The 9,153-nt window shown below is 40.4% G+C and overlaps 1 protein-coding gene across 3 annotated transcripts; it reads right to left on the minus strand.

The window, feature by feature from the left end:
- Positions 1 to 5,169: 5,169 nt before the first annotated feature.
- On the minus strand, positions 5,170 to 8,061 carry LOC116251341 (B3 domain-containing transcription factor VRN1-like). Of its 3 annotated transcripts, none has more exons than XM_050077126.1 (5): positions 7,665 to 8,061; positions 7,117 to 7,203; positions 6,488 to 6,983; positions 6,139 to 6,308; positions 5,170 to 5,758 (listed from the first exon to the last, which is right to left on the minus strand). In XM_050077126.1, exons 2-5 carry the CDS (start codon positions 7,198 to 7,200, stop codon positions 5,465 to 5,467), a joined length of 1,044 nt encoding a protein of 347 aa, XP_049933083.1. In that variant the 5' UTR covers positions 7,201 to 7,203; positions 7,665 to 8,061; the 3' UTR covers positions 5,170 to 5,464. The 3 variants fall into 3 exon arrangements, with proteins under 3 accessions (XP_049933083.1, XP_049933084.1, XP_049933082.1); XM_050077127.1 differs by having other exon boundaries at positions 7,463 to 8,061; XM_050077125.1 differs by having other exon boundaries at positions 7,393 to 8,061.
- Between the last annotated feature and the right edge of the window lie 1,092 nt (positions 8,062 to 9,153).

Consider the following 9,153-nt stretch of genomic DNA (forward strand, 5'->3'; position numbering starts at 1 on the left):
GATTATGTTTGGCAGGAGTGGTGGGGTGTTGATTTTGAGATCAAAAACCATGCTCGCCATATTGCTAATCTGGAACCTGGTTTTACCAATATTTGTAACAGTGCCGAGTGAGATTCAGTTTTCTTGAAACCTGCGATAGTCCCTGTCTCTGTCTGAAAACCAACATTCACAACTTGAGCACTAAAGCGTTAGTGTGATCAAGGGGCCTTGTGCTACTAAGTGAATGACAGGGGACGTCTTCTCATGAAGAAAACTAGATAAGCTGAGATATTGTGAATGTAGGTGCTGGGATCTATCTTGTTTTATCTAAAGCTTATGTCTACAAACACATTCTTAGATAAGAATCTTGGAACAAGCTGGACAAGCGATAAGGGACATTCGTAGATTCTTGTTCTTCGGTGGGCAGCAAGTGTTTAATTGATTTTCACGTTAATTTCTACCTACAAGTTCCAACATCAAAAAGTAAATCAGGTTCCAGCAGAAAGAAACTAACTAGACTCAGCCAACAGTTACATGACCTAAGCGCTAAATACAAAAATATAACTCAAGCATGCATATGCATATTAAAGTGTTGAAGTAACAGAGGATCTTATCAGATTTTTTAATTACAGATATGTATATGTTTACATATATGTATATGTTTAAAGAATCGGTGATGAGGTGATGATCTTTCTCGTTAGATGTTTCGGCTTCTTGACACAAGCTTTTGTGGCATTTATTTGAGTGGTGATCTTTTGTTGTTTTGGAAGATCACATTCATACTCCTTCCAACGTCAGATTGGGGAGGAGAAACAAAAACAACATTTTCTAGGTTAAATTTTTTCTGTGCATCAAACAGGGTTAAATTTACCACATTAAATTCTTCATGTTCATCAAACAGGGTTAAATTTACCACGTTAAATTTCACCCGACAATCAAAGAGGGCCTCGTTTTAGAAGAGGGTGAAATTTCATCCACTAAATTTTTCTAAAAAAATTTACCTTGATAAACTTACCGCGTTAAATTTCACCCTCCCATCAAACGGGCCCTTAGGATAACGTAGGTGGCCACCTGAATTTGGAAATGCTTATAGCCACTTTTGTGCCATAGGTTGTGGGCTACAGTAATTTGTCACTTCAGCAAACTTATATTTCAACTTGCCTTCAAATAGGAAAGAAAACGGCTGTTGGTGAAGTTCAATGATACTAATTTCCTTCTCCTTTTCAGTTTCCATCTAAGTTCGTGGAGATTGTTTTCATTACAGAATCTGAGTACCTGAGACGCCAAACTTGCTAGAGATGTATCAAAGACTGTGGCAAAGCTGGTCAATGCAAGTTTTATACCCCATTTTATTAATGAGAATGATGCATTCGAAAGCATAAACCTGCTCTAGTTGTTCCAGATGATGTTTGGTCTGAAACAATACTCCAGAGGCTTGTATTCAGGAGGACAGGCTTGAGAACACTAGTTACATCGAGAATCAATTTTAAGGGTCTTGACTTAGCCTATTCTTTAGGAAAATCAGATCTATTAAAATTAATTATTCAATTGTTCTTTTACAAATCGAGGCCTTTTTAGACAAGCAACTTGAAGGTGGAGGAATCTTTATTTTCTATGTATATATAAAACTGGAGTGTAAAAGAATCCATATCTTGTATAGAAAATATGGATTCCTCCATCCTCGGGCTCGGGTTGCGTGTGTAGTAAGCCGGATGGCTACATGGGTGGAAGAATCTTATATATATTTATATGTGTACGTGTGTATGGGTATGGACATGGTGGTTGAGAGCTCTCACTAAAGAGAGGGTTATGGCCCTTTCACTGGCGTCTAGAGCTCAATCCGCCATAAACATATGGGATTATTGCTACAGGAAGCACATGGTTCTGCTGTTGTTGAGCAAGACTGCCTGGCTATCACGTCACAACGGCAATATAAGAGAGCTCCGGCGGTGAATATCTTCACTAGCGCTAAATTAGCTCATTCTACCTAGCTAGCACAATTATTCTCATTGGGAACTTATTTGAAGTTATTGCCACATATTTATGTTAGTGCACCAATGCGACATTTTACAGACTGCTTGCACATTATTGGAAAATTGCCACTCACCATGCAGATTAAAGAACCTCAGATTTTTTGGTGTCTGACTGTGCAACCATGCCTGATAAATTTGGTGACCTGACATGTTTGAGAAAGATCAACATGAGCTGGTGTTTGCAGGTGACGGAGCTGTCCGTGAAGCAAATGGAAGGTCTAAGGGAGGTTGTTTGCGATGAAGATACAGCAGGTTTGTGGGAACCTTTCAAATGTATGCTCACGGATATGGAACTGCATGTGGTTAAAAGAGGAAGTGAATTTAAATAAAAAACGTTTTATAAACACAAAATTAGAAATAAAAAATAAAAAGACTATGAATGATACTTTTAATAAATTATCAAAATGTCCCTCCTTTCACCATGACGGGTAAAAGGGCATATAACTCAAGTTGCCCAAAAAAAAAAAAACTATAAAACAATGAGAAAACTGATAATCATTTGTGAAGTTAAAGTTTAACCGGGTAAACACTTTGCCTTTCCACTCTAGCTTTGCTCAGGACTTGCTCGTATCTGGAGATGACAATGATTCTGCTTTTTGGGCTGAGCCATTCTTGTCTGCAGGCGAATGGGTCGAGTTGCTTTTCATCGTCAACATATAAAGATTTTCAATTTTATCTCTTTCAATTTCTGCTGCACTTCTTACTTTTAGTGGGACTGTTAAAAAGCTTTTCAATTTTAGCTCTTTCTATTTTTCTTTGAGAGACCTCTTGTGAAACTCAAGGGAGTCCAGCAACATATCTAAAATAAAAAAAAATAAAAAAAAAATTTGTAGCAAGATAGTACAGGCAAGAAAAGCATCTGATTGCAAACTGTAACATGAATTATCATAAAGCCCTAACTCCCACATAAAGCTCTTCACATACTAAGAAGAACGTGTTGCATTCAAATAATACCAACGAATGAACAAAAGGAAAGACAGATAATGCGTACCCTTAATTCTTGAAGCTTACCAACAGTTTTATCAGAATGAGGGAACAATTCTTCTCCAAGAAGTAGAGTGACAATACAACCCTCGTTTCCAGCGAAGCATCCATCTGTTGGATCCTCTTGAAAATCCACGATGAGAAACATCGCCTTACACACCTGAAAGCAGGATTAGGGTTCCTTAAAATCCTTATTGCTTTGCCAGAAAATGCAATAGGAATGAAGTTTTCTAAGTTGAGCATTTAGTAACTTAAAGGAAAATAGTAGTATTCTCTACTTGTTACAAGAAACTAGAGCTGACTTTTAAATCTAATATCTTTTTCAAGATTTTTCCTTTCTCGCTCTCTCTCTTTGATGGAGGGATCCACATCGAGTACCTAATTTCCGAGAACGTACTAGGAAGGGGCGAAGGAAACAAGCTGATAAAATGGGGGTGTGCAGTTCTTATAAATTTGAAGCCTCTTTCCACTCCTTTCTACTCGAGAGACGTCGAGGGTCAAATTTGCTTCGCTCCTTTTCTGCCAAACCAGGAACTGCTTCACTTCATTCTTCCTCGAGGGGTGGCGCCACGTCTAGACGACACAGCTCTACTGTAATGAAACTGCCTTCCCTGAATCTGCCTTCCCACTCCTTTAAGTGTTCTCTCTCTCTCTCTCTCTCTCTCAACCCGTAGCTTTGGTTAGCAGATTAGAGTAATGTCCATCAATGGTAGTGAGCAGCCTCCTCCGAAGACGGAGGAGCAGCAGGATCAATATTTCGACAAGGGATCGGCGGTTGCCTGCGTGTGTTGTTGCGTTCAACTTGGCGGGCTTAGCCGGGATGATCTTGCTGTATCAAAACTGTCTGCATGTTACATTGCTGTGGCAGTGGTGGCATTCGTACTCTCTTTATTCGTCTTGGTTTTCTGCCATGACCTCCCTCGTGGTGTCCGCAAATTCTGTTTGTCCGTGGCGTTTTTCGCCTTGTTTCTGGACTACTGGATCATCAAACCGCTTCTACCCTAGAGATAACAGGAAGGTGACTCTCTCTCTCTTCTCTTTTAGTTTTGTACCATTGCCAGACTCACTATGCAGATTAAAGAGCCTCAGATTTTTTGGTGTGTCTGACTGTGCAACCATCAGTAGCTTAAATTTTCTCAAATAGAAAACTCAGAGTGACCACCCAAGGACACTGCCATTTTGCGTTGAATGAAAATGGTAAATGTTGTAATCAGTTTCTGTTTGTGTTCTTTCTTATACAAAGGATTGCATGGACATGAGACTGGTAATTTCTATTTGTCATGTGTAAAGTGGAGTTCATTCTTTACGTTCTCCCGATAGACAAATTGTATCTGTTTTTTTGGGCAATGCTGCAATTCAGATCCACCACTTGAGGTAAACTCAACATATGTTTCTTCTTTATTGATGTTGCTCACAGTGACCATGTTCCTCCTGATCTAAATGAGGATATTGCAGGGTTTGCTTTAATGTGAAAATTTTAACAAAACAGAAAAGGAGAAAAGAGGAACCGATAGGATCTCATCAACTTCACTCTCATCAACACGAACCCAAGCAGCTTTAGAATTACCGTTTAATGCCAGTCTATTTATCAGAAATTAAGGTAGTTTGGCAGCGCGAATCTCACGATATTAGTTTTGTTTTCCATTTAGTAGATGTTTTAAAATATTTGCTAACTAATTTAAAATAAAAGTAACATATGGCGTCCACACTTTCAGATAGTGAACAGCTGCAAGTTTCACCCGCTAGCACCAAAACTGATAGGAGCGTCACTGAAGAAAGCAGAGTTAAGCAAATGGAGAACCACTGCTAAAAATCTTCATGGAAAGGGAAAGTTTTTTAATAACCTTAAGGAAGTATTTTGGCCACTCAAAGCCAACCTGGACTCCTTGCAGAGCCAGTGGAACGGGAGTGTTTTATGGACATTGGATCTCTGACCCGTAAGCTGTTTTGTTGGATTAATCTCAGCCGCATTCTGTAGAAAACTTGATTATATGGAGTTCGATCGAATTGAGTAAAAGTTGGCTTGCGATATGGAGAGAGTTGTGGGAAAGTCTTGACGTCTCTGAACAAAGTTTCCACCTTACATATTCATAAAAATGTCACAACCTTTCTAGGCCTAGTTTTTATGTTAATGCCCTTTTTTAAAGCCAAAGAGCATAAATTAACAGCAAAAACACAAAACATCCAAGATCTATTACAACGGCATACTGCACATTCAGAGTTCTATCAACTATTACTTAGTTGCAAAAACAACAATTCAAGGGAGAGTTCAGACGAAGTTCTGTGTATAAGAAACAGTATATGAGTCGACCGATCTGTCAAAGTGTCCTCATGCTATACGACTACCAACTGCCAGAATGCCAAAGACAACGCAACGCTTTTTGTGTAGAACGCAGGCATCAAGAAACCAGAACAAAAATCACAAAAGTTTAATAGTCCGCTTCTGGTCTGGCTTCTCAAGAGCTAGCCTAGCTTCTGCCGGTTCTACTAAGTTTCAGGGGAGTAGTTTCCTCCACCACCCTGAATATGATGACCTTCAGGATCAGCATCTTCTTCTTGTTGTTGATGAGCTCGAATGCGCAAACATCGCCTTCTTCCAGGTTGTTGTCATAGACGAAGTCTGACCAGCCACTTTCCAGCCCGCCTCTGTCTCCCCTGCGCAAGAGCCTAACGGGCCGTTCTCTGCCCTCCACATTTTGAACCTTGATAGTCCTTGTCTCGCCGAGTATGTCATGGGCTCTAAGAAAATCCACTGGGATGTTCTGCAATCAAAGCAAGCAAGCATAGGGTTTGAACCGGATGAGGCAACCTGCTGTTGTTAGTATTCAAGAAATCGGCCAGGATCAGCTGAAATATATGTGCAAATGCTCCGCTTTGTCGGTTTCTAATATGAGACTAAAACTGAGATTTACAACATTGGCATCAACAGCTAGAGTGTAAATTGATTGGATCCAATATGGGAACTTATAATTTTTTGGTATCTCTGTTATGTGGGAAAGCGGAAAAAAGAAGGAAATCGAACTGTGAAATATGCAAGGTTTTCCTGCTATCAAAGCTTATCCAAGCAAGTGCATGCTAAGAAAACCAATTGAAACGAAGATCAATACAAGGCTGATTTTTCAAATGGTTTCGAGAGAATTACCACGTAAAATCCTTTACAAACACACGTTGGTTTCATGATGACGATGGACGATGGAAAAGGCGACCCCATGGATGCCACGGCCCTGAATGCTTTCCTCTTCTCTTCACGAGACACCGGCCTCCTCCTCGATATGAAGTACTTTGTATATTTCTGCTTCCTGGCAGCATTTTCTGTAGGAACAAATAATTAGCAGATACTCCACACACTAGAATCTCTCTCTTCCCCCTCTTCTTCACACATACGCACCTAAGATGGAGCGATGACCTTTCCCTTTGCCCATGATTATAAAACACATAGCAGAATACGAGACATATATAAACAAATTTGAGCAAGAAGTGGTGAAGTGTACCTGGCTTCTTGCCTTTAGTTTCTCCCCCATGCATCTCTTCGCTGCTAAAGTGATCTTCCTTCGATTCACAAGACGTATCACTTAACTCTTCTTCTTCTTCTTCTCCTTCTTCTTCTTCGTCTTCTTCTTCTTGTCCTTCTTCTTCGTCGTCTCCTTCCTCTTCTTTCTCTTCTTCTTCTTCCGTTTTTATGTTGATGATCATGTGGTTGCTGCACGAACCTCCTTCATTCACTTTATCCTGTCGACCCCCACTTTGACATGCAGTATTGCTAAATACCTCCACTGAAAAACTCACTTCACCATCGTACGCAAAGAGGAGGAGTGCCTCTTCTTTAAAAGAATTTTCTTCTGCGAATGTCCTCCAACCATCTTTGAAACATAACCGATTGTTGATCTTCGCCAGCTGAACAGTACAAGTCATCCCACTGGGACCGGTCAATAGGGCTATGCGGTTCAATTTGTCCCCAATATAATTGTAGAAGCTTGGGGGAATCCACTACAAATCAAAAATTAAAATATTCAATCGATCATCATGTTTTTATTAAAAATATCTGGAATTAATGTTCGTGTTCCTAAAACGACTACTACTATACATGCACAAGATCATAGGCAGAATGCCGAAAGCTTACAAGTTGCCGACCGAGTAGAACTTTGATAAAGAACTCACGCTTTGTCCCAGGAGCCCATTTCCTACAATCAGCACAAAGTTCCATCTCCTGGACACCAACGAGAACAGCAATTAGAAAGAAACTAAGATTCTTTCGATTCAAGTAAGCCAATTCCAGAACAGTGACTTCATCGGGCCGAAAAAAATAATTAAACAATTATCAGCAGGCTTGTATCGGAAGAGAATGTGCACACCCAAATGATAAATATAGATAATTTTTTAGTGTAAATTTGCAAACCTTAGTGCAAATTGAAGAATCGTAAATATCACTAAAAGGACTCCCAGAACTAGAAGCAACGGAAATTGACCTGCGGCCACCCTTTCAGTTGGTAGTTCCCACTTACAGGACTTGTCCAGTGAATCTAAATCGCTTGTTTGTAATAAAGAACTAAATGTCCTATTTGGCCAAAAATAAAAAAAGTTCGAGAGATCCTCTTCGTCGAGAACAGTGTCCTCTTCATAAAAAGTAGCGCCCTCTCTCTGTTTCGTAACCCCTCTTTAACTACAAACCGATTGCCAGTGTTGTCGTTCTTCTTGGTGGTGTCGTTGCAGCTGGTGTCTGTTTCTGCACGTTTGGCTTCCCAAAGCCGTTTATCGCTGAAGATGAAGATGGAGGAGGGGTTTCCTGGAAGATGTGTGAAGGCTTGAGGAGTTGCTCCCAGATCAGTGATTCCTTGTAAAGAAGTTCATCTCAAGGCATTCACGGGAAAAAGTCTGATAATTGGCAACCGACATATTGGTTATGGAGGGGATTTGATCATCAAGGTTTCTTGGCACCTCAGCGCCACCGTGATTCATGCGTCGGAGGTATACCCAAGAGAAGAACTCTCTCTCTCCCCCCCCCCCCAAACGACGATTTGGGGTTCTCTCACCTTTAGGGAGGGTTTTCGTGATCCCAGTTTCATGTCACCCAAACACCACCTAAATTGTGTTTCAAAGGCAAAGCTGAATTCAAATAACAGAGCAAGCGGTTTCCGTTGTCCATCTTTGAGTTGAATATCTGCAATGTTGTCTTACTTTTCATTGACTAGTAACCATTTGGGGGAAGTCCGTATTATCTGGGGGTGACAGCGTCACCTTCCCATTTTCCAAGCGATCACATGGTCGACGGACTAAGAGCAGTAAGGCTCTCCATTGCTGCCTACTGTTGTCAAAGTAGTCAAGGGTATATATATAAAACCTTTCATTCTCTTGGCTATCTGGCAGTATAGCCCTACTGGATACATGGGTTAACATCTTCTAACTTCATTTTGCTAGCATGAGGAGAGGGTTTACCCCTCTCCGCAATGACGATTGAAGAAGAATATTTATGATTAATTAGGGTATTCTAAGGAGTTGTGGTTTGTCAGTAATGGGTGCTTTGATGTGGACAAGGGAGTGAGATTAATTACTGAACCAATAAAAAGAAAGAAGAGAAAAACCCTTGACTACTTTGACAACTGCACAGTATAAATGCCACCGAAGATGAATATATCTATATATATATATATATATATATATATATATATACACACACCTTGGGGTTTGGGCTAAGGTATAAAGATCCATGGAAAATGATTCTGCTCGGACCAGAAGCAGATATATATCGAGAAGACATCGATGCATCTATTTCGGTATCATTAACCTTCCAGTATAACTGCTTGTTTCTGTATTCAATGCAGTTTCAGGCGAATTCTTGTATCTAGCATTCAAACGTAGCTCATGAATCTCGAGTTGTTGATATCGAGGTAGGCTGTAACTTTCAATCACCTGGAAGTCTTGTGAGACAAAGAAAACCAGTTTCGAATCATATGTGAAGTTCAACGACATCTCTCTCCCTTTCACCGCACCACAAAGTTCCTAATTACATCTGAAAGCGTTTACCAGTTTGGTTGTGTCGCTGCACTTAGCGTATCTGTTTCTGGACTCTGGCTTCCCAAAGCCGTTCCCGCTGAAGATGAAGACGGGAGGAGGGCTTACCCACTGTGTAAGAAAGGAGTTCATCTCATGGTATTCAGCG

The sequence above is a fragment of the Nymphaea colorata genome, chromosome 3, assembly GCF_008831285.2.
Source record: "Nymphaea colorata isolate Beijing-Zhang1983 chromosome 3, ASM883128v2, whole genome shotgun sequence".
NCBI lineage: Eukaryota > Viridiplantae > Streptophyta > Magnoliopsida > Nymphaeales > Nymphaeaceae > Nymphaea > Nymphaea colorata.

Coding starts and splice junctions, on each gene's coding strand:
- LOC116251341 (XM_050077126.1), bottom strand. CDS start 7,200: ATGGAACTTTGTGCTGATTGTAGGAAATGGGCTCCTGGGACAAAGCGT. Junction 6,984..7,116: donor TTCTACTCGGTCGGCAACTT/GTAAGCTTTCGG, acceptor TTTGATTTGTAG/TGGATTCCCCCAAGCTTCTA. Junction 6,309..6,487: donor AACTAAAGGCAAGAAGCCAG/GTACACTTCACC, acceptor TTGTTCCTACAG/AAAATGCTGCCAGGAAGCAG.